Below are 23,755 nucleotides of genomic sequence, written 5' to 3' on the forward strand. Positions count from 1 at the left end.
AGGCAGTGGGCAAAACCTGATGCACAGGAAGTTCCACTTGAACATGAAGAAATACTTCTTTTACTGTGCAGTTGATGGTGCAGCGGCACAGACAGCTTGCGGAATCTCCCTCACTGGAGATAATCAAGAACTCTGTGGACACAGCCCTGTGCCGCATGCTCTGGGATGGCCCTGCCTGATCCGGCAGGTGTGACCCGGTGACCCCACTCCCTGCTGTCCTGACCCCACTACAGTGCGCTCCCTCCAGCCGGAGTCATCCCGGAGCCATCCCCCCGGGAGCGGTGTCCCCGGCGGCGGGCGCGGCGCGGGAAGCGGCCGGCAGAGGGCGGTGTGGCGCTGCGGGAGAGGGGCCGGCGCTGCCCCGCGCCCGGCCTGCAGCGGGGCCCGAGCGCTGCCCCCTCAGGGTGAGGGATCGGGCCTGGGCTGCGCAGTCCCGCCATACACTGTTGAAGCGCAGTGATACTGGATGTTAGCCATTAGAGCGGACCTTTCGGGAAGAGTGTCTTTAGTTTGGCTCCACGGGACCTCATTTCCATGGAGAGTGGAACATGTGAATGAGCTGGGAACCCCCGCACTTCATGGCAAAGCGTTGGCTGTGAAAGGGCAGAGGCTGTAAATCTCTTCCAAATGTACCCTGCTACTCCACCTGACATTTCACTTCCATTTGTGAGCAGGATAACTACATGCATATGTGCAAATTTCGAATAGGCACCTACTTTCTCCACATATACTCATCTGCTCGTAATTCCAGGAACTCCTGTCCTCCTGAGCAGTAGCTGGGATTTGGTCAGCTCATCTTTTGCAGCCACTCCTTCATGCTGCTCTTTTTTACTCCTCACTCTGTCTGCTTGCCTGCATGCCTGAGCTGTGAACAGTTTACAAAACAATTTGAGATAGAAGTAATTCAATGCAACGTGGTTCAAACCCACTGTCTTTACTAGCTACAGGACAGCAGTAGCCTGGGATTGTTTCTGGCACGCAGCTTGCCTGCTTGACATGAATATGGTATCTTTTCTGCAGTTGATGGGTCACGTCTGGTGGCTGCGCTGGTGGTTTGTATTTAGTAATTTAGAATACAGTGATGGGAAAGTGCTTTGAGCCCCAGCTCCTGTTCTAGGCAGAGCTGGAGAAGATGTGCCAATTACATTGTGTCAGTAGCAGTGGAGAACTATTGCCAGCTCAACTTCAAGCCAAGGCAGCCAGGTTTCATGTTTAACATGTCAGCCTATTTTGGTAGTCCCTCTGGTGAGGCTGGCAATTCCTGTTGGATTTCAGAGCTTCCCATAAAGACCAGCACAGCATCTCGTGGAGGGGGAGTGTTGTCTGTCCTTGCTTAAAGTGCAACTAGAGTGCAAACTCCAGGGCAGTGTGTCAAAATGGGGCAAGTCTCTATCATCCTCTTGGGCTGATGAGGTTAGACTGAAGATACACAACATTTGAAAGGAAACTTGGGGAGAGCTAGGAATTTCAAACAGGTTTATCTTTCTTTTTTAAGGTTGCACACAGAGTAGCATGTGCCTGCTTGATCAAGCAGGATTTGATGTGTGGAAATGGTTTAAAGGCTAGTCTCTGGCTGTCTGTAGAGTTGTTTCCTTCCTATTTTCTGTTGAAATAAATCAACTTATTTCCGCTGCCTTTTAAAGGGAAACCAAATTTGAAATATACACTCCGGTAAAAAAATAAAGAAAAAAATATATTTAACAAGAAAACTTGTGTGTGCTTGTTGTTACTATTAATATTAGTATTCACATGGCCCTGGAGTTGCTGTAGTTTTCTAATTTTTTTTACACACAAACATTCCTCATAAATTTATAATCTGAACTTGTTTCCTGTTATCCTTGTAATACTTCAGAAACTCAGAGGACAAATTAATCTTTTCAGAGATTTCAGAATGCAGTTAGAGGACAAATTTAATTTTTTTTCCTAGAAGGTTTAGTCTAGGGTGAAATTTAGTCCTGAAGCATCAATAAATCATGTCAGTAATATTAATAAGAATATGCACTTCATTAATTTTCTTTGTTACATATGGCTTCTTGATGTGTCTTGCATGTCAGCAACAGCTGCAATTCTGGAAATAGCTAGCTTTGTATTTTTTATAAGCACTATTTCATAGAAGGTGACTAGCAAATTGGATGAACTTTTAGTGTTCTATTAAAGCCAAAGGGAATAGCCCAGTCATTAATGTTGCTCCCAGAACATGGAGATAGCATTCATTATCATTTACAAGAAAGCTTTGAAGTAATATTTGCTACCAGTAAAAGCAAAGAAGAAAAAAGGATGTTCATCTCAGTGGAGGTGAACATTTAGGTTCACAATATTCTTTTCATAGGATGACACTGTTACAACACTAGTGGTTTAAAAGGACATTTCCAAATCAACAGCTATTTTTAAATTGAAACACTATAACTCAGTGTAAGCCAAGAAGGTTCTGTTCCCCAAGACCTCTTCTGGGGATCCATCCAGCTCTGAAGAGCCGTGATCTGGTGATCGTGCCTGTCCTGGGTTGGGGGGTTTGTGTAAAGAGGGTTGCATCACTGGCCAGCACTACAAACACAAGGGCACCGAGCAAACAGTTCCTCAAAACACACACACACCTCTGCCAGTAAGTGCCTTTTTAGTAAAAAATGCTGTACACAGGGGTGTTCTGGAACACCAACAGGTCCATGGAGTATTATTGCAGTTTCCAGCAGACATGCTGTGGTATCATCACCACATTAGCTCTGGGAACACACTATTGCAGTTTCCAGCAGACATGCTGTGGTGTCACCACCACATTAGCTCTGGGAACACACTATTGCAGTTTCCAGCAGACATGCTGTGGTGTCACCACCACATTAGCTCTTGTCATTAACCACGTGAATTGGAGGAGGGAGTATGAAGGGAGGTTCTTCTGTTTTTGAAGAGAGCGTTTCTTTGATATCATTTTTAGAAGAAATTTAAGCTATAGTTTTGATTCTTCATAAGGCTTTATTCAATCCTTATAAAGTGTCAGCCTGACTGTAATGGTTGCAAGCATGAGAGTTAAATCACATCTCACAACCAAGATGCTAATGGAGATGAACTTCTGCTGCCAAAATGCTTTCCTGCATACATGTATGTTTGCCAGGATAGACTCCTCTGTACGCCAGTCCAAATTTGGACCGTTTTTGCTGATAAAAGTCTCCAGGCACAGCCTCTGCAGTGCAGACAAGGCCCTTGCTCACCAGATGGACAGTCCCACGCTCCCTGCCCTGAGGTGTCTGGTCATTTGGTGCGAAGCCGCCAGCCTGCTGGGGTATGACATGCACGTGTTGCTCATGGAGAATGCCCGTGGAGACACCACCACCCAGCTCTCCAGGGGAAGCCAATGAAAGGTACTGGAGCTGAGGGGGTCAAAGGCTGAGTTTCAAAGGGGAAATCCCATCTGAAGGCAGAACAAGCCTGGGGGTTTCCCATGATGGGGCTCTGCAGTTGGCTTGGCGGCTCCCGCACCAACCCTTGTCATTCAGCCTCTGACAGCCTCTGCACAAACACAACCAGGGCTCTCCATCAGGAGCTAAAGAGAGCTTAATGCCTGGAGGAGGACACCATAAATTACTGCAGAACATGCTGATCATTTCAAGTCAGATTTACCACAAATATCACTTGATACTATTAATATTTAATTAAGATTTTTGTGAACTGAACTGGGATAATTTGTGTTTCCAGCTCAGGAATAGTGAGACCTAGTTGTAGTTCCACTGTACCACAGGCTTCTTGTAAGCCCTGGGCAAAAGTTCAAGGACTAGATCCCTTCCATCTGTAAGATGAGGGTGGCTGAACTTCCCTCAGAGGTAAATGGAGGGAAAACTGTAGTTAAAGTTAGGATATTCCCAAAATCAATGATAACATCTTGGCTAGCATCCATAAGTGGTGATAACTTGTTAATTATGTTACTTTTGGCCTTAGACAGATTTCTTAGTGTCTGTAGGGAGAAGTTTGTGTTCTTCCAAATCTAATAGTGTTGGCGATGTCCTCATGCTGGAGATCAAATTCAGTGGAGTTTCAGCTCCTTGAGCCATGGCTGATTTGGGCCCAAACTGTTTAATAATTAAACCAGTCAGGTTAAACAGGTTTCATATTTTGCAAATCTCCATAGTTTACTAGAATTCTGACAACAGCACAAATACAGGAAAAAGCCTAACCAATAAATTTTAGCTGTTCTTAACTTTGCTTCCCGTAAAATCCTCCTCTCCATCAAGTCAGTCTTTGAAATGGAAGCTCAGACCACAGTTTGCATCCCTTCATTGGTTCAGACATTGATATGATTGACTTCAGAAAAGTGTGCTGGCTCCCACTTTAATTTAATTTAATTCAGTACATTATAGTCATCTGTAATGCCAAAGAAAATCACAGGATATAAACACACTGAAATGTTGAAACTCTGCTAATATGAGAGCAGTGATATGCAACTTCCTATAAAACATTAGGAAGTATGTTTGAGTATTTCGCTATGATTTCAAGTAACTTCATGCTGTGTTCCCTTAAAAGATTATTTAAAACATTCAAATAATATTTGAAAGATGTAATTTTTGTATTAAAAAAGAAAACTAGCAAATTAATATGTAAAATTGAATTATTTTAGTTCATTTACAATATCACAAGGCTATATAAATGGAATAATATTGGCTTATGCTTACAGTATTCATCTGATCTTTAATAAATCAAAACATTGATTTTATGCAAAATTATTAATGTAATGAATATAATATACCTTTTTTTTCACTTTTGTGTTAAAAGACCCAAAGATTTGCATACCTATCAGGCACCATGAAACTATTTAGAAAAAGGCAGAAATCTGTATGATGTGAGTTGTCTTCACATTTAATAGCATATTTCTGAAACATTCAGTAGGGAAAGAAAAAGAAGCCATCTCAACATGACATCTAATAATTTTTTTTTCTTTGACCATTCCCTTTTCCAGCTGCTTTAACACACTTGTGATTTTTGAGAAAATGATAACCTTGTGTAATCTGAGCAGGAGGTGCTTTTAGGCATCTGAACATGTATTTGATGCCAGCATCAACAGAGGTCTCTGGGACATATAGATAAGAGTTTTCCAGAGGAATTGCTCAACAACTGATGTATTCAGGCACAGAGTGAAGAGTTGAATATTAACAGAGACTCTGATTGCTCAGAAGGGTTGACCCTATCGCTGTGAAGCTGGAAATTAGTGCTGCTGCCTATATATAAAAGAACAGAGGTGACCTGTCCCTGTCAGAGCTGATGAAAAGAGGAGATCACTGAGCTGCTCAAGCAAGCCAGCACCATGAAACTGCTCCTGCTGTTCCTGCTCTGTGTGTCCTCCGTTCAGTCCCAGGGCTCTCTTGACTATGACGAAGAGGTTGTAATACTGATATTGATTAATAATTAGTCATTAATAATTAATTTAATTTAATTGCATGCATGACTTCCTCAGCTTATATGAGTTAGCTAAATTAGAAGTTGTGGGAAGAGATAATCCAGTGCATATTCCTTTTCCGATTGAATTGGTCAAAAAATTAACTTTTTATATGTAACCCCACAATAGCTATCTTCTGAGTTTGGAGATATTTTCTTTCTATTTCTTTTTCTGCAGGGAATGAAGAATGTTTGATGGTAAGATTAGTTATTTAGCTGAGTTTATTTAAGGATACTAATTTAGCAATGTTGACATATGATGTTACAATTAGTATTAGGTATAAAGGAGTAGAAGTGTGTAATAAATCATATCCCGTCTCAAAGACAGTTAAATCTTTTCTGCAGAGTCAGTAGACATTAAAAAACTGAAACTAAACAAACTACCAGTTTATACAGCTTAACACTGGAAATTAAGAGGTAACAGTTGTGAAACAGAAGGAAAAGCAATGAGAATAAATATAAAATAATGATTTAATATATGTATTTTTGTTTAAGTAAAATATTTCAGTGGGAAACACAATTTAGAATTTTGGTGCACTTCTTTATTGTTTGAAAATCCCTGTAAAAATTGAATTGGTCAGACTTTCTGATAATCTGAGCACTTGTGTCTGCACATTGACTACTGATAACACTAATGTGTTAAATAATTTTCAGCAATTCTGTGTATTGTATGCTGTTTATTTTTGAAACTACTTGAAGCCTCTGATGCTGGATCCTTTCAAAAGTTTGTTATTTGGAGCTAAGTCTCAGTGGGATTGGAAACGGCTGTAGGTTTTGATTCAGCAGCTCAAACAACTATTAATTCCAATGGTTTTGTTTGAAACAATGCTTAGGGACCAGGCCTGTTTCTTGCTCATCCTCCTAGACTTTGCTGTTTCTGCCAGATATGGGGAATGTATGCGTCAGAGAGCTCTACAAACCTACTCTGAGAAATGTTATTAAATGGTTTTCCTAATTTCACTAGCTAACAGCTGGTACGTGGCTTGAGACCTGATGATGTATTTGACAGTAGCATGATTTTCTGAGACCTTACAAATATTCCTGTAGCCCAATAAAAAACTGAGACACTGAAAATGTGCTGCTGAATACATTTCGTAGCCCCCAGGATGTCTAATTTTTTTTGTAGCCTACTACTTCGTTTCATGGTGCTTAGTAGCACTGAATTATGTAAGATTTATTCCTTGGTCAAAAATTGTTATTGAAGTATAATTTTACTGTGGTTTGAAGAATTTTTATCTAGGTGTGAAGAGTGTGACTAGTCTTACAAGGGAGGGGATAGCAATGACCTTTACATAATGGCAATGACTTACATAATGTCACACAACATTTACATTATGGCTTTTTCATTCCATTCCCCGGTTTTCCTTGCTGTTTAAAATACTAAAGAGTGCTGAACGGATGCTCCACCGTGTGCAGCCCGTTTTGCAGCGGCGATCCCATATTCAGAGAGTTTCTCTCTCGCTGGCTGTGCAGGATGAGAGCCCCGTGGTTGACGTTCGCGGCCACCGCCCCGTGGACAAGAGGGTGGAGACGGCGCCGCCGCTGCGGCCCGTGGCGCCTCCCATCAGCGGGAGCGGGTACCGGCCCCGGCCCCCGAAGCGGGGGAAGGCGGAGGAGAAGAAGGAGCGGACCGTCTATCCTGATGCCGGGGGCTGCCAGCGAGCGCTGGACGAGCTGGTGGGTGTCTGGCTGCTGAGGCAGCTGGTGACATAGTGCCCTTTCCTTCTAGCGCGCCCCACGCGGGAGTTTCCCTTGCCAAATAAAGCGCGGCCATTCATTTAAAGCAGACCAGCTTTTCTTCACTCTGCTTAGGTTTGCTGGGACTGCATTCAGAAGGGTGATGTGTCAGAGTCCATGGGATTAGCGGCGGAGTCAGCCTACTAATGACAAGATGGGGGATGAGAGTTGAACTGTAAGCCAGGAAAGGAAGTATCTGTGGGTTAGCTTGTGCCTTCTGCCTGGTTTTGCATAGGTAATTGTTCAGGACAGGAAAAACCTCTGCAGAAGTGCTGGATTCAGTTTCAGACAATCTTGAGGAAACCTAGGGACCAAAAAAACCCCATCCTCCCATGTCTTTATTAAAATTCGTTTCAAAATGTAATTCTACTCTACCCTCAGTCACTGCTGCAGCTCTCACTGCGTACGAGCATGCTTGGCAGCCAGCACACCCCTTGCTGCCTTGCCATGATCCCTGCTGGAAAATGCAAGCTGCAGCACTGCTGAGAGGCATCTTAGTGACTGAGCGCAAGTTTGAGTGTGGAGGCTCACAACAAAAAATGAATTTTGTTAAAGCTTATCTAGATGCTTAAATACCTGTTCTCTCATGAAAAACTCTTTGCTGTGTTCAAAGGTATGGCTGTTCACGGATGGGTCTAGAACTTCTTTACTTTTATTCACAGCCTTTTTTCCTTCTTTTAAGGGAGTGCTGTGTCCAACTGGATGTGAGCTGCGAACTCTACTGCTAAAACAGGAAAAATCAGTGAAACCAGTTATTAATGATCTAAAAGTTAAAGTGAACTCTCTTTCGGAGAGCTCCTTAACTTTCCACGAATATGTGACTGTTCTAGAAGATAAATTGGTAAAGACACAAAAACAAAGAAAAGGTATGCTACTTCTGTGAACTACTAGTGTAGATGGTATTGAAGTTTTATTGGCATTCCTACAATTACTTTTTAGTAGGACTTCTTTAAAAAATTAAAAATACCATGGACTATCTAGCAAAGCAGCATTCTGTGACCGTGAACTCTTAAATCTTAAAAAACATCCTTTGAGAGAGGCGAAGGAATGGATTTCATGCTAAGGCAAGATTCTTATGAGCCCTCTAAATGTACATCATTCACATGTTCCCCTTACTTGTTTTCCTATGTCCATCCAATCCATTTATGACCAACCTCTGGATTGGCACCATGGCTCTCCAGAAAGAAGGGAATTACTGCTCTTTGGCAGCGTAAAGCACCATTGATAAACCTATTAGCTAGCAAAGAAACAGCACTACACACGGACCACTTCCCTGAGAGTATCTGCACAGTTTTTGCACACTGTGGAAAAGTAAGCAAAAGAAATGCCCTTCCTGCCTTCCTTCCTAGTGGCATCTCAAATTGTACTTATAAACTGCTCTTCTTCATTTCCTAACTGGGAAATATGTTGAAAACTAATCTGCTTTTCATCTCTTTGCTCTTCTAGACAATGATGATTTACTTTCTCAGTACAACACAGAAGTGGAATTGCAGTATAATTATATAAAGGATAATCTGGACAATAACATCCCATCTAGCCTCAGGGTCCTCCGTGCAGTTGTGGATTCTTTACATAAAAAGATACAGAAACTGGAAAATGCCATTGCAACCCAGGTGGACTACTGCCGTTCCCCATGTACTGTTTCCTGTAATATTCCTGTGGTTTCAGGCAAAGGTACTCATTTAACTCTAATGACATCTTTTCTCCAGTTTATGTCACTGTGCAAATTGATGCATCTGAAGCCTGTACAATTGATTAGGGTGTTAGGAAAGATGGAAATCCTAGGTGAAAAAAAAAAAAATCTTTTCTGGATTATGCTGGTCAGACCAAAGATCCTCTTATCCAATATCAGTCTTCATAAGTGACCAGTTGGATTTTAGAGAAATATGTGCTTCAGGGCCTTTGTAAGGTGGAAGTGATGCTTTTGTGACTGTCATAGCTGTACTCTTGATTTCTTTCAGTCAAGAAAGGTTCTTCTTTCAAAAGCTTGCCTAGTTCAAAAAGTCATTGTAAGGTATACAGTGTTGCATCACTTAGTTTGAAGTTTCAGAAATTCCTCTTTGGAAAAGCTGCGTAGTGCAGTATTCTTTCTTCCATTATTCTTTCACTTGATGTATTACAGAAATCAAAATGAAAGTAAAATAATATCTATAGATAATTTTAAATGTTCCCATATAACAGCAAACGAAAAGATAAGAAAACTGTTCAAGTTCACAGATCTTTCAGTACTAGTATCTGTTTTATTCTTGCAGAGTGTGAGGATATCATCAGAAAGGGAGGTGAGACATCTGAAATGTACCTCATCCAGCCAGATCCTTTTGTCAAGCCATACAGAGTGTACTGTGACATGGAAACAGACAATGGAGGTTAGTGTGAAATAACTATGTTGTTATAATATTGATTTACCAATGCTACCAAAAAATCAAATTAGTAATTTGTATTTTATACAAAGAAATATGAAATTTTATCTTTTGTAATTACTTGATAATTAAATCTGATTGACTTGTTCAGAGAAGTCTTGTTGAGTTCATCTGCTGATGCAGAATAGGATACTTCTATAGTGAAACTGGAAATAAATTGTGTATGTATCTCACTATGACCATCATGGATGGTGCATAGGTGGGCAGAGAACGACAGCCTGGCTCATTTCTTATCCTGTCACTTGACAAAAGACCAGGGCTGTCCTTCAAGTTCTGCTTTTTCCACCTTTCCTTATGAAGCAAGGTTCTACTTAAGTGTGAGCAAAAGGGGCAAAGCTGAGCTCAAAAGCAGTGAAAGGACATGCTGCAAGGAAGCCATATGCTCCTCTGCTCCTGAGGTGAAGTTAAAAGGGCTGTATCTTAGTGTCAGATGCTCCTTTTGTACTGGTAATTTAATGTAAATACTCTTGCTTCTGCAGGCTGGACTCTGATTCAGAACCGCCAGGACGGCAGTGTTAATTTCGGAAGAGTGTGGGATCAATATAGAAAAGGATTTGGAAATGTTGCAAAGAGTGGAGGGAAGAACTACTGTGATACACCAGGTAAAACACCGAGCACAAAATGCAAAGAGCTGTTCTTACTGAAACCATTTTCTTCTATTTTTTGAAGCTCTTAGATATTTTTAAAATTAACTAATCCGCTCCAGCAGACCTATAGGCAAATAATAAAGTTGCCTAGAAGTAAATTGCGAAGTCTGTTTCACAGAGCTCTCACTTGTTTCTTCTCAGGTGAATATTGGCTTGGAAATGACAAGATCAGCCAGCTTACCAAAATAGGGCCCACTGAAGTTCTAATTGAAATGGAGGACTGGAATGGTGATAAAGTATCGGCTCATTATGGAGGTTTCACCATACAGAATGAAGGAAACAAGTATCAGCTTTCTGTTAGTAACTACAAAGGCACTGCAGGCAATGCACTGATGGACGGAGCTTCCCAACTGCATGGAGAAAACAGGACAATGACCATTCACAATGGCATGTACTTCAGTACTTATGACAGAGACAATGATGGATGGTATGTACTTGCACTAGACATTTAAAATAAAAATAGAGCTGGATATATAATATTTCTGTAATTTGCCATTAGTTTTCACAGCATTTTGTAGCATGTCAAAATATGTTATGTCCCTGCAAGTTACCAGCTAAATGTCTATGGAGTTCTCTTGGCATAGCCAAAAGCCAGGTAAAACTATATATTAGGTCAGTGACAGTCTACAACCAAGTAAGAAGCAAACATGCTGAATTTTATTGCTTCCATGAATCACTTACCAACAACAACAAAAAAAACCCCAAAAAAACAAAAAAACAAAAAAAAACAAACAAAAACCCCAAACAGGTAGCAAATCTGGATATTCATAGTCAGAGACTGACAGCAGCAGTGCTGAGGACACTAAGCAGGAATATTGGTACTTACTCCATAAAAATATAATGGATCCTGAAGGAAAAGGCAGGTAGCATGTCCATTTAAAAAGCAATGTTCTGCCTACTCAGAAGACAGGAGCTCAGTTGTAAAGTATATAATAGAGCACTGTGTCTCTAACCTGTGCTTAATACCTGATTACATAGTCATGAATAAAGGAATTGTTTAGGTTGGGGAAGACATATATTTCTCATTGCTTTCTATCTTTAAATTTCATTGATATTGTACTTATCATTATGAACTGCAAACAATCACAGTTATCAATCAGTAAACTAAAATTATATTCCCCAAGAGGTGCAATTAAATTTTGATTTTTCTTAGCTGCTTTATCTTCTGAGTGCACTGTGTAGTGCTTGTGATGGTCAATCCCTTAGAGAAAGTTCAGAGAGGACTTAAATTGTTTATTATGGTTTGAAAATTTCAGTGCACAGGCAGGTATATGTACTCTGTTGATCTGCTAGCCTATATTACAGATGTCACTCTCAATGCCTTTTTATTTTTTTCCCCTCATCAGGTTAACTGCAGACCCAAGCAAACAGTGCTCCAAACAAGACGGTGGTGGATGGTGGTACAACCGCTGCCACTCAGCCAACCCCAATGGCAGATACTACTGGGGAGGGACCTACAGCTGGGACATGGCAAAACACGGCACAGATGATGGTGTCGTATGGATGAACTGGAAAGGGTCGTGGTATTCAATGAAGAAGATGAGCATGAAAATCCGGCCATACTTTCCACATTAACCATTATCAAAATGTACAGAATCAGGAGTTTTCTTTTAGTATTTGTACGTGGTTGTCTTTTTAGCATGGTACTCAGTCTTATCTTTACATATGAGAACCCAATCTCTATGTACAACCATATTGTGACCTAAAGTGAAAAGCTGTGTCAAATATAAATCTAAAGCTGTCCAATGAAAATAACTCACCAGTGTATTTTTCCCATTTTTCATTTGTGCATAAGACAGAATTAACTATTATAGAATAACACTGATAAAATAAAACCAACTTGTTTCACTCTTTTACAAAGGTCTTTTGTATCTTTTTTAAAGAGGGGGAGGATTATTTCTAAGTGTTTTCTATAAACTAATGAAATCTTAAAACTAAAGTATTCTTCAAATTATTCTTAAGTATTCATGCATGATCTGGGGAGAAGGAAATGCATTCCACTAAATAAGAGGCAGTTTTATTCTTTTGTATTATAAAAGTAACAGTAGCTACCTGTGTAACAAGTTGAGAAGGAGTAAAAGTGGAAAGAGTATTGAACTAACCAGTAGGTGACTGGTCCCTTGGCTCAAATCCTGTTGCTGGATAAAATATGTCCTTTTCTGGGACCTGGTCATGTACTTGCTTTCACACATATATGCTTTCATACAATCCCTATGATGGGGCTGGAGTAATTAATGTCCCCAGTCACAGAGTAGTGGAGGTTGAGTATTTCATCAAACCCAGTAGTCTGTGTTCCCTTGAGCAGTCAAAGACAAGACTGCCCAGCCCTGGTAGACAGGATGAACATCTCAAAGGGGTCTGCCTTCCTCCACAAAGAAAAGGACCCAGATCAGTACGGGTGGATGGATCCCACCTGAAACCTTTAGTGTTTATTTAATCTGTGAAGGCCAGGAGGACAAGAAAGAGACATAATGGCAGCTTCTCACTCGAGGAGCACATGGATGTTCAGCATCCACACAGGCAGGCTTCCACTGAGGCTAAGGAACAAAAACTGAATGTGCAAGTGGAAACCTGTTTTCCAAAAGCACAGACCCCTCCTCACACATGAGTGTAAAGATGTCTTTGCTCTTCAGCAATCTTTCTGAAAAGAGCAGACAGTGCTTGTATTTGAGAAGTGCGGAAAAAAAGACTAAAAGTGAGCTGCCTTACCAGTATTTGATGATCTTGTTAAATGGTATGCAACACGTCAGTGAGATTAGAGGTAAGGAAGTTTGCTCATGCCTCTCTCTAGAAGCACAGAAATATTACTCAGTGTAAATACTTGTGTAATTTATGCCATAAAATATAAAGGTAAATACAATGTGGTCTTCTGTAATTGTGTGACCAATATAACTGATATTCCATGCAGCCAGCTTTTTTCTAGAAGATCCTTAGCATACACTGTCAGCAAGCTGATTTAAACCCCTTAGAAGAATTCTTGTTTGGCATCTGTGCTGAGAAATATTCAGGTAGTTCCTCATCTTGCTTGGTCTGGTTAGTCATAACCTTTTAGTGGTTGCTAGAAAATAATAGCCTGCTTTGGGAGTTGCATTTTGATGAGTTATCACGGAATTGTCTTATTTTGAAGCTACTAGTATGCATGATAAGCTATCTAGGATTCATCAATGGGATGGTCAATCCATGTCCATATTTATAAAATCAAAGCTTAGGAGATTCTTACAAGTCAGTCCTAAAATGCATGCATTCTTTATCAAAGTGTACTCCATGTTGGGTGTGTGACAAAAATGAGAACCCACACCATCCTTGGTTCTGTCTGAGACCTGGCTCCCACTGCTATTGTAGTCCCCTTAAAATGGAAAGGAGAATGCGAATGTTGAACTTGGTTAGACTTTCACAGTCCATGTCAGTGGAGGCAGAATTTTGTTGTGAACATACTTCTAAATCTTTTTACTTCTTTAATACTCCTAAAACAAAGTAAATAACTCAAATTAAAAATTTTTAACTCAAGTCAATGTGTGAGCTGCCAAAGACATGGACAAAGTTCATATCAAAAGGGTTTTTAAATCAGTATTTCCTTGTCAGTTAAAAACAAAATCAAAAAACTCTCGTTGATAATTAATCACTTTTTATTTTTTAATCTCCAAATGTGCTCAGTTGCCTTCAAATTCACAGGGTAAAGGTTCATCATACATACATGTATAAAAAAATCTTTTCAACTTGTAGCCATAACACGCATTAAAGCCCTGTCTTTCTACAGCGTTTCTATGGGCCTGATTTTCATTCTAACAGTTTTTAGGGAATAATCAGAGGCTTTAAATGGCAGCCAGACTACGCCGTTTTCGATCTCGTAGGGGACATTGTACCTGGGGTCGTAGTGGCCGCCTGGGTAGTAAATGCCATTGAGGTTGGCAGCCTGGCAACTGTTGTACCACCAGCCCCCCCCATACATCTCAGCACAGTTCTCCTCCCAGTGGTCCTGGTCCCGGTCAAAGGTGCTGAACTTCATCCGGGCATGGGAGGTGTACTCGGTGCCCTCTTCCAGCCAGCCAGCCACCAGGGCATCCCCGGCGGTGCCCTCGTAGGAGGACACGGCCAGGGTGTACCCCTCAGCTTCAGACCCTACCTGCACGAGATACTCTGCAAACACAGCATTCCCATCCCAGTCCTCTAACTCTACCCGCAGCACAGTATCATTCTGAGTCAGCAAGTGCAGGTTTTCATTGCCCAGCCACAACTCTCCTCGCCCCCTGCCATCCACGCTGCCGAAACCTTTCTTGTAGTCTTGCCAGGTGCGGTTAAAATTCACTGATCCATCCATTCTTTGTTGGACCAATAGCCATCCTCCCAAAGTGGTCTCTTGGTCGCAATAAACTGACAAAACCTTATTGGATCCCGCTGGCTTGATTTTGAAAATGCCACTTTTGGCACCAGAAGTGTGTTTCTGGCGGATATCATCACAGTCTAAAAAAAAAAGTTGATCTGGTTTGACAGAAGTTATTAGCAAAATTTAATAAAAGGTTCAGAGGAATCCAAATACCAATAGCTCAGAGGAAAAGTGTTAAACACGTCTTGGACTATGCTAGGTGTAGTGACAGGCAACATTAGAAAGAATTCAGGAAAGAAAACTTTACATATTTCTTACATTGTGAATTGTCTATGTAATACCTGAGTATTAATGAAATATTTTCCCTTTTGTTTCAGAGGTGGTAACAAACAGACACAGTGCTTGCATTTAATCATCACACTGTTGTACTACAGTATCTAAAATCAATGTGTCAGTTTGGTTATGGATGGAGTTTGGCTCCATTACCTCAATAACTACCTTTCCCAGTGCTGGGTGTCCTTCGCTTCCCTCCTGACGATCTGAAGCTGCGTGCCTGAAAGTCTGGGGTATCCTCTGCACTCTGATCGTGTTCCAACCCACCTAGCTGCTCATTTATTTCACGGATCTTTACTGATTTGGTTTCAAAAGTAGAGCCTCCCTTCTTGAAACTAGAAGAGCTGGTTGCTACAGTCTTGGAGTGACTCGCACTGCCAGATGGGAATCCAGATGGCTGAAGTCTTCCAAAGTCATCTTCTTCCTCCTCTCCTAAGTCTCCAAATTTGACTTTTCCCCCATAAGCTCCTGTACCTATGTGGCTACTGCCTGTGTGTTTGCTGGTAGTGAAGCTGCTAGATCCACTAACGTGCTTAGTAGCAGCGGATGGAGAGTCGGGGGTAAAAAATGACTCTAGCTCAGGGAATACAGTCTCTAGCTTGTGCACGGCATCTGCACCACTAAAATGGTAGGTGGTCCCTTCCCCTCCAACATTTCCAGGTAAATAGGCGCAGTCTGAGCCATCAGAAGAGACTGTTTTCTCAAATACTTCTTCTCTAGGGCCATCAGGCCCAGAGACGACTTTTCTGGTGGTAGTTTTGGTGCATCTACGAACAGCGGAGGAGGTTTTGTCTTCCAGACTAAGGGTTTCTCTCCCATGAGTGGGAAAAACTAATTTGCTGGGGTATGAAGATTCATCCCCCCTTGCTTCTGCCGTGTGATACGAGCTGTCGCCTCGGGAGGGTTTCGTGTCTGCTTCTGGTCTTTCTAATACCACTTCCATCTGCTTGATGTCATTAATTATGTTCAGAGCTTGCATTTCTGGGAGAGGCTTATGCTTAAAATGATCAGGAATATTAGAGTCCTTAAGTGGCCTCATTTTCAGTGTGCTCAAGGGAATTGTTTGAAGCTCTGGGTGCAAGTTGATGGAGTTGGCTTGGACAAGCTGCTTCTGGATGTTGTCGTAGCTTTCTGTGTCCACCTTGTAATCAAAACTTCTAGCACAGGTTCCTTTGCAAGCTCGTATCTTAATATCAATGTCCACCTACATAACCAGAGAGAAGTAATTTGGTTAGGGAGCTTTCCCAACTTTCTCAAGAAAGGATATCTTCTACTGAGCAGGGGAAAGATGAGAGCTGCCCTAGTACCTCCCACCTACAGCTGAGAGTGGAAGATTCTGTCATGGGGTTACCATTGCTTTCTCAAATGACCCAAATGATGGATTTCTGTTCTAGGAATCAAAATGAACCTTTGATAAAAACCACTGTTTGTGCCATGACTTTTCCTTGCGTTACCATCAGAAGAACTGTCTGCAACCTGGGAACACAGGTTCTCATACCCAGCCTTGCTGTGGGCAGCAGTGGCAGCACTGGGGATTGACAGAGCACATCCCTTTTCTAACTACTCAGCAGCTCCTTACAGGAGGAGAAACGCCTCATACAGAAGCAGTTATCAGCAGAGGGATCATGGCTGTGGCCTGAGAGAAAAGCAGCAGATGGGACTAGAAACTCACGTAACTCATGCTGGTTCCTACAGAGCAGAAGTAGAAAACCAGGATGGATAGACAGCAACTCATTTGGGGATTTGTCTCAGCAAGTCAGGTGCTGCGAGAGTTGCACCATGTTTTCTCCCAGCAGGAGCACTGCTCACCACAATGCACAGATCCCCTTTCTGTAGCTAAGCACTGGAGAGCATGGGAAGTGCACGGCACCACCTACCTCCAAGCGCTTCATCTCCACCACTTGTTCCTGGATGCTGCTCTGCAGAGCTTTAATCCTGTTCACTTGAGTGACAACTCTCTGCTTTAATGTCATAATTCTCCGTCTCAGTTCTCCTGACAGGCGACCATAAGTCTCATCAAGCTCTGAAATAAAAATGCCTCACAGTCAGCTATGCCTGTGTGCTTTTCTTTCCTAAATATGTATCATATTTTAAAATATGTAATTAAACACATAATTGAGAACATATTTCTCATAGTACTGAGCAGATTAAATTAATTTTTGCTAACTAGTTAAAAGTCTGTTAATATGATTGTTCTGTTTCCTGATAATAATATCCAGTGCAGCCTGTATTTTCACTACATATGGCTTATTCACAAGAAAGCAGTAATTCAGTAATGGATAATAAAACTGGGCCCGAGATACTCACCCTGAGCACTGTCCAGGTTTGGTTTTATTGTATTTACAGTTTCCACAATTATCTGATTGGACTTCTTATAGTTGTTTTGATTATCTGAGAGCAGTTTCTTGATTTTTTCTATTCTTTGACTGAACTCCTGGTCCTTTTCTTCAATCAGTCCTTGCATTCTGCATCCTGATGGACATTTTGCACCCTAGAATTGAAAGAGGGAAATAACTGTGCTAAAATCCTCAAGAGTAAACATCTTGTACAATAGAATCTGTGAAGCATGTACTCAGAAACCTGCTGTAACTGTGGGGTGTGGAACCTTTAGTAAAGTAAACCTTTAGTTTCCCCTCTCCTCTGTTCCTCATGGGTGAGATTTTTTTGTAGATACATATATATTTCCTAAGGGTCTGCTGTAAGAAGTCTGTCATCCAGTTTGAGGGAGGATGTTAGAAGCTAGCATTTTTAAGCAAAGTTTTCCTCAGAAAAGCTTAGTGTTCTGATGGACTTAAGCTCTTTGCCAAGAAGTCACCAAATAAATGTAGCATAGAAAAGGACTGAGATGCAAGAGGCAAGAAAGAGAGGAATTTATAGCTTATGTACAAAAACATCTGGTCAATTGTTATGAAACATTTACCGAGCATCTTGTAATCTGACTTCCTGAAAAATTAACTAGTGAGTGATTTGAGTATGTGATTTCTAGCTAATTCTTTTCTTTTTATCACAATTCTCTTTCTGATGCCTTTATTTTATGAACTCCAAATGTGGTAATACCAAAATTCTGAGAAGAAACAATTCTTATGTTTTTCTACGGTGAGCCTTTGTTTATTTAATCTGTCTTTTCCAGACTTACTTTCTCTTCTCATTCTGCACCACTGCAAACTTCTCCCTGCTTATTTTGTCTTCATTTTCCCCTTTTCTCCTTTGTTTCCCACAGGAGATCTGTGCAGGCTGCCCCGACCTGTAGCGTTACCTCGGTCGTAATGCTGAACCCTGTGCTGGCCTGTGGCACCTGATGTAGTGATCCAGTTGCTGATCCAGCTGCTGATCCAGCTGCTGATCCAGCTGAGCCCCCCCTATCCCCCCAGTGTCAATGGCTCACCCAGTCATCATCTGCACAGAAGGGCCAGTTCTTCTCAGACTGGCAGCTGGACGGGGACTTGTGCTCCACAATCCTGGGACCACGCACTCCTGCACCCCCCTGCTCAAAGGCAGTCTTCCCATCTTGTGCCTGCCAGCAGGAAAAAGGGGAAAAGTAAAAGCAAGGTTCAGTGAACAGCTGTCAAGGAAGCAGAAACACAAAGCTGATGTCCTCACACAGCTGGTGGGTGGCTATGACAGCCATCTGGTAAGCATCACACCCAACATTTCTTGTAAGATATTATATCGTTTGTTTAGTCAGAATAGAGCTTTACATCTCTTAAAATTATTGCTTTCATGTAGAGAGCTAGTGATGCTTAGGATATATTATGATCGTATCATTCCACAGAAATATTTTGTCCTGTGTGTAAATATAAAATTAACTTGAAATTAGACTGAAACTGGAAAAGTAAAAATAAATACTTTAAAAATACTATTCCTATTAGCTGCAACACTCTAAAATTCTTATTGTCACTTCACCACCTTCAGTCTACACAAAAGCAGCTTACAGATATATGATTTTTCCACTAGAGTTTCTGATTTTAATCACAGTTGCTAACTGGAAGCTTGTAACAGGGTTTTGCTGACAGAAAGAGCAAGAAAGCTACTAACACAATTAAAAAAACAATTTCAGTGGTGGATGGATTTCTCTATGTTAATAGAAAGAAGCAAAATAAATACGCTGAGTGATATACAAGTTAATTCCAGGCCAAAACACAATGAAGATTCCTGCAGTGTTATCACTTAGTAAAGGACCATTTTTTTTCCCTTTTTTTTTGTTTTCATTAAAGAAACCTGTGTTTAAGATGTAATTAAGTCTGACTGGAATCCTCTGTGCACCTTTTGTGCTTTTCAAACATTATAATTAATGCTTGAAAATATTAATGACTACTTATTATGATTGATGATTAATTCTGAAGTGGAGAAAGTGATCCTAATTCTAATCTCCAGGGTCAGAACCTCTCTGAGGAACTGGAATGTTTTATTACAATCAGCAGATTCAAATTCATTAGTTTGATTAATTAATGATTTGATCTGGCCCAAGTGCCTCCTAAAAGTAGCACATATATCCAAAAATGCCCTTTAGGCATTAACAACTCCAATATGACTGCTTCTGTTTTGTCTCAGCTGCTTCATATAATTTCTGTCATTTGTTAAAACAGGCACTTTATTTAAAAAAAACCCCAAACCAACAGTCACAAAAAAAAATGTAAAGAATGTAACATAAGATTATGGACTGAGTCCTCAATGGAGGAAAAAAAAGGTTATATTAGCACAGTTGAAAATCAAGTTAATCTCTTTCCTTATCAAAAATTTGATTCTTACTTAGCTGTAGTTTAGGCTGATGTTGCTGCTACAAGAATCCTTGTTTTTAAATGTGTCTTTCATACTAAAAGAATTGTGTGTCACTTGTAGGTAGAAGATCCTGCTGAAATGAAAGGGGCACATTCCTATACCGAAATACTGTCCAAAGGAAAGCACAATTCATCCCAATAAACATGAAAATTCCTGAATGGCTGGAGCTACTAGCATCCAGCCAGTTATGTTAAAGACTTAGAGCATCACCTATGAATGTTTGAATTCATGTAAATGGATTTGCTTTGCTGTGCTTGAAGCCTGGCAAATTCAGCAAAACTGAGTTAAGCAAAACTACAGAGGTCTAGATACTCCAAAATTAGTGATGAAACTTCATCGGTGAAGTAGTTACACTAAGCTGCTGCATATGTGTGTGCGCTGAATTTTACAAGCTAGGTGATAGACAAAATGTATCTATGTCATGAATGAACATTAAATAAATGCTTACTATTCAAAGCAGAAAGATACAAAAAGAATCAAGTAAGCAAATTCATACCCAGGCTATGCTGAGGCACAGGAGCACACTGAGGATCCTCACAGGTATCATCTTCAGGAGAAGAGCACCAACTCTGACTGAAAGGATGCTTTCTGCCAGTCTTTTGGTGCAATTTAAACCTGAATGTGAAGCTGAGATTAATCATTATGCTCCCTTCTGTTTGTAGAAAAAACACACCACATGCCTCCCTCCCCCTTCAACGATTACTTAAGGCCTCTTGCACAAGTTTCTGGTGTTATTTGCTCCAGATAAGTTCGTTCAACACCAACATGCGGGCAACACCAAGAATTCCAGGAAAAAATTCTGTCTAAAACTGTTTCTTGTAACTGGACAGTCAACCAAGATGTGTGTCAGAGCCAGTGGGATCCAGCAGTGCTTACCTGCTGGAAAACACACACTCAGTGTGATGGGCATTTGGCTGCATAAACAAAGAGCTGATATTTGAAAAAGGAAGTCATTGCTTTGCCTGCGTGTTGGTGTTGAACAAAATATACTGAGGTCCGTGGAGAATGTCCAAAAAAGCTCAGTTTTTAACTCTATAATAGACACAAAACTCCAGTGAAAAATCTCTTGTGAGTTTTGTGAAAAAATTTGTGATCACTTGTGAAAAAGCTTGTGATCTTCCTGCTCAGGAGCACAGGAATTGCAGGTGCAATCTTTGTGGGTTCCCCTTGGGCATACAGTCATGGACTGTGCTTTACCACCGGATCACATATGATATTTCTTCCACTGAACCCCTTCTGCCTCACACTGAGCACGGGGATGGTGCTCCACAGGCAAGCATCTGCCCAGAGCTGTACACTCTTTTCATTGTAGGGTGATGCTCTGCAGACTGCTTAAAGCTTTAAGGATTTTCCTGTGATATATTACATTCATTCCCTGGCCATGAATTTCCCCTTTTCACAGTTGTAGAAACCAGGTGGGAAGGTTAAGTCCAAAAGCAGCTATTAATTTTTGGGATCCATTTTGATAGCCTGAAGCCTTCAGAGCACACCCTAAGTGCAGCTCCCATTGCTGGCAGCTGCCTCTCTGTGCCAGCACCATGGGGCTCAGGGGGAACAGCTGGCAGCCAGCTCTGGGACACATGAGTGTCTTTCCTCTGGTCCCACAGGCACTGGCTGATCAGGGCAGGAATAGCCCCTAATTCTGCAGGGTATCAGCTGTAAGTAAGGCACCACTGTGCCCCACCCTGTCCTGCTACCTATATGTGTTAGAATCTATGCAACAACTAAAGCATCCTTCATAATGCAGATGTGAGGTGTGCCACTTGGGTTCTAACTATTCCCAGTTTGTCAATGCTTGATTTTGTGATCATCAATAATAACATTATATTTGTAATTTAATGGGCCTTAAAAATCAATAGTAGTAAGAGCACACAAAGCAGAAGAATTTCTGCCTTTTCAACCACGGTGGCAGAGGATGTGACAATTTGCTAGGAGATGTTCCAGGCACTGGTCACCAGGGTAACAGGGGACATGGCAAGTAGCATGTTCCAGACCTCTTCTGACCCTGGGGGATGGCACAGCTCTCTGGTGACACTCAAACACAGCAAACTTAACTCTGGTCCAAGCAAAAGTCAGCCACCAAGGCTAGAGGGACTGGAAAAATAATTGATATCTGATCATAAGCATTAGGTAAGCTAAGAGGGGTTTCCTGCTTGCTGCGAAGACAGCTGCTGGGGGAAGCTGGGGTGAAGGAGGAGTTTCTCAGGCTTTACAGTCAGGGGCTGAATCTGTGTGCCTGACCTTCAGCCTGTACCTCTGCTTTCATGTTGCAATCATTCAGTCACTTCTGTCGGTGTTTGAAAGGCTGGAGGCCAAGAGCTAGACAAACTTTGGATTTAACTTTAATTCAGGATCAAAGGACAGAAGTGCAGTTCACTACTTCATCTGCCCTGCTTTTGGCTAAAAGCCACAGTATTAGGGTTTAGAGGTGGTTTGTGTGCCCTAGATGTGAGCCTCACCTTGTTTGCCCAGCACCCTCTGTGTCTGCTGCCCCACCACCAGCTTCCAAGTGGTGCCTTCTGCTCCTCCTGCTCGCTCATTCATAACCTGCCTTTGGATGCTTTGTCTTAGAGTTTATTCTCCTTCAGACTCAGCTCTCATCTTCACTTTCTCTTCATATGCTCCTCAGACTACCTAACACTTCTGAAGTCATTACTAGTCAGTCCCAGCACTTTGTCCCACATTTTCCCAACGCAATATCCCAGAACTGAGGAACCCAGAAGTCCTGCAGTCAATCCACTTTATTTGCTTCTTTCTTCCTCTGCATCTTCCTCATTCAGTTTTTCTTTTCCCCTTACTTTTGGAGAGAGATTCTTCTTTTTTGTGCTCCAGTGGTCTTTGGAAGAGTCACTGAAAGCTCAAGGTGTGAAACAAAGGCTACCAAATCCTTTAATAAACTTTTATAATGTGAGAGGTACAGACTTTTCTAAATACAGGTAACTTTTACTATAGGCTACAGTCTGAGGGTCATGTATGATAAGAAATTATTTAGAAAAGAGAAATATGCTCAGCCCTCAGCATACAAAATAGGGGCAGTAAGTTCAATTGCAATGTACTTGCTTGCAAAAAATAATACTGAGAGCATTATTCTATTTTAAGAGTTAGAAAAACCAGGTCTTTTCCAGCCTCTTTCTGATAAATATGGTATTGGATACCTTAACAAGGAGCTTCCAGAGGCACAAATGTTGCTAGATTTCTTCCAGGGCCCAGAGAACACAACAGTAGGCTGGGACCCTGAAGACTCACTGATTAACTCTGGCATAGGACTTCATTGAAAGATCAGGCTTCTTGGATTTGCTGATTCTGACCCTTCTGAGCACTGGAGCAAATGCTTCTCTCCAGAGATGAAAATGATTTTTGAAAACTTAAAGATACCCATCAGCAAACCAACTGGAAGAATAAGCTGATCTTAGTTAGGGTGAGCAATCCATAAAATGCCAACTCATATCCATGAAATGTGTGTAATTACAGCAGATGGCCATCAAATTGCAGCCAAAATCTAAACCAGGAGAGGCAATAACAATTCTCATCTAGCAGAGTGTAAATACAGATATCAAAGTGACAGAGGTGAAAAGAATACTTTTTAAATCCATGTTGCAAATATATAGATAATATCAACCTAAAGTCATGTCATAGGTGGCATAAATTGAAAACAGAAAGTGGAAGGGACTCAGCCAATGTTACTCAAGTGGTGTTGGCAGAACAAGGACGAGACTGGGCTTGCCAGCCCTTCCCTTCCATCCTTCTCTCCAGCCTCTCTACACATACTGCTTCAGCTCCATGGAGCAACAGGAGAGGCCTTACAGCACAAAATGTTCATCAGGAAAACTGCTTTGCTTGGTGAGGAATTGAGTGTCAAGGCCGGCAGGGAGCTGTGCACCACGGCTGGTTGGACGGGTGCAACTGTTTTGTGCAAATATACCAGTTCAGTGGTGTGGAGGGGTCATTCCTCTTCTCAAGCCATTGTTAACCTCATCTGACCCTAGATAATGAGGCCTTCTTCTCTCCTGAGAAACCTGTCTTCCTCTTAAATTTTGGCCCAAGAGAAAAAAATTCAACTATGTCAAAATCTTAATGAGAGAGAGTTGGCAGTTTAT

At 41.3% G+C, this 23,755-nt stretch overlaps 2 protein-coding genes across 2 annotated transcripts; one reads left to right on the forward strand and one right to left on the reverse strand.

Moving 5' to 3' along the window:
* The first annotated feature begins 5,223 nt into the window (after nucleotides 1-5,223).
* On the forward strand, nucleotides 5,224-12,082 carry FGB (fibrinogen beta chain). The gene is made up of 8 exons (XM_059470282.1): nucleotides 5,224-5,362; nucleotides 6,892-7,095; nucleotides 7,838-8,021; nucleotides 8,602-8,829; nucleotides 9,408-9,521; nucleotides 10,055-10,177; nucleotides 10,364-10,649; nucleotides 11,569-12,082. The coding sequence occupies exons 1-8, from the start codon at nucleotides 5,288-5,290 to the stop codon at nucleotides 11,795-11,797; spliced, it is 1,443 nt and encodes a 480-aa protein (XP_059326265.1). The 5' UTR covers nucleotides 5,224-5,287; the 3' UTR covers nucleotides 11,798-12,082.
* Nucleotides 12,083-13,830: 1,748 nt separating this feature from the next.
* FGA (fibrinogen alpha chain) lies at nucleotides 13,831-20,254 on the reverse strand. The gene is made up of 6 exons (XM_059471025.1): nucleotides 20,155-20,254; nucleotides 18,265-18,393; nucleotides 17,187-17,370; nucleotides 16,757-16,902; nucleotides 15,045-16,083; nucleotides 13,831-14,683 (listed from the first exon to the last, which is right to left on the reverse strand). The coding sequence occupies exons 1-6, from the start codon at nucleotides 20,203-20,205 to the stop codon at nucleotides 13,974-13,976; spliced, it is 2,259 nt and encodes a 752-aa protein (XP_059327008.1). The 5' UTR covers nucleotides 20,206-20,254; the 3' UTR covers nucleotides 13,831-13,973.
* Nucleotides 20,255-23,755: the final 3,501 nt, after the last annotated feature.

This window comes from Ammospiza nelsoni, chromosome 4 (genome assembly GCF_027579445.1).
Source record: "Ammospiza nelsoni isolate bAmmNel1 chromosome 4, bAmmNel1.pri, whole genome shotgun sequence".
In the NCBI taxonomy this organism is placed as follows: domain Eukaryota; kingdom Metazoa; phylum Chordata; class Aves; order Passeriformes; family Passerellidae; genus Ammospiza; species Ammospiza nelsoni.

Coding starts and splice junctions, on each gene's coding strand:
- FGA (XM_059471025.1), bottom strand. CDS start 20,205: ATGATACCTGTGAGGATCCTCAGTGTGCTCCTGTGCCTCAGCATAGCC. Junction 16,084..16,756: donor TGGAGATGAAGCGCTTGGAG/GTAGGTGGTGCC, acceptor CTGGTTATGTAG/GTGGACATTGATATTAAGAT. Junction 14,684..15,044: donor GACACCCAGCACTGGGAAAG/GTAGTTATTGAG, acceptor TTTTTTTTTTAG/ACTGTGATGATATCCGCCAG.
- FGB (XM_059470282.1), top strand. CDS start 5,288: ATGAAACTGCTCCTGCTGTTCCTGCTCTGTGTGTCCTCCGTTCAGTCC. Junction 8,022..8,601: donor GACACAAAAACAAAGAAAAG/GTATGCTACTTC, acceptor TTGCTCTTCTAG/ACAATGATGATTTACTTTCT. Junction 8,830..9,407: donor TCCTGTGGTTTCAGGCAAAG/GTACTCATTTAA, acceptor TTATTCTTGCAG/AGTGTGAGGATATCATCAGA.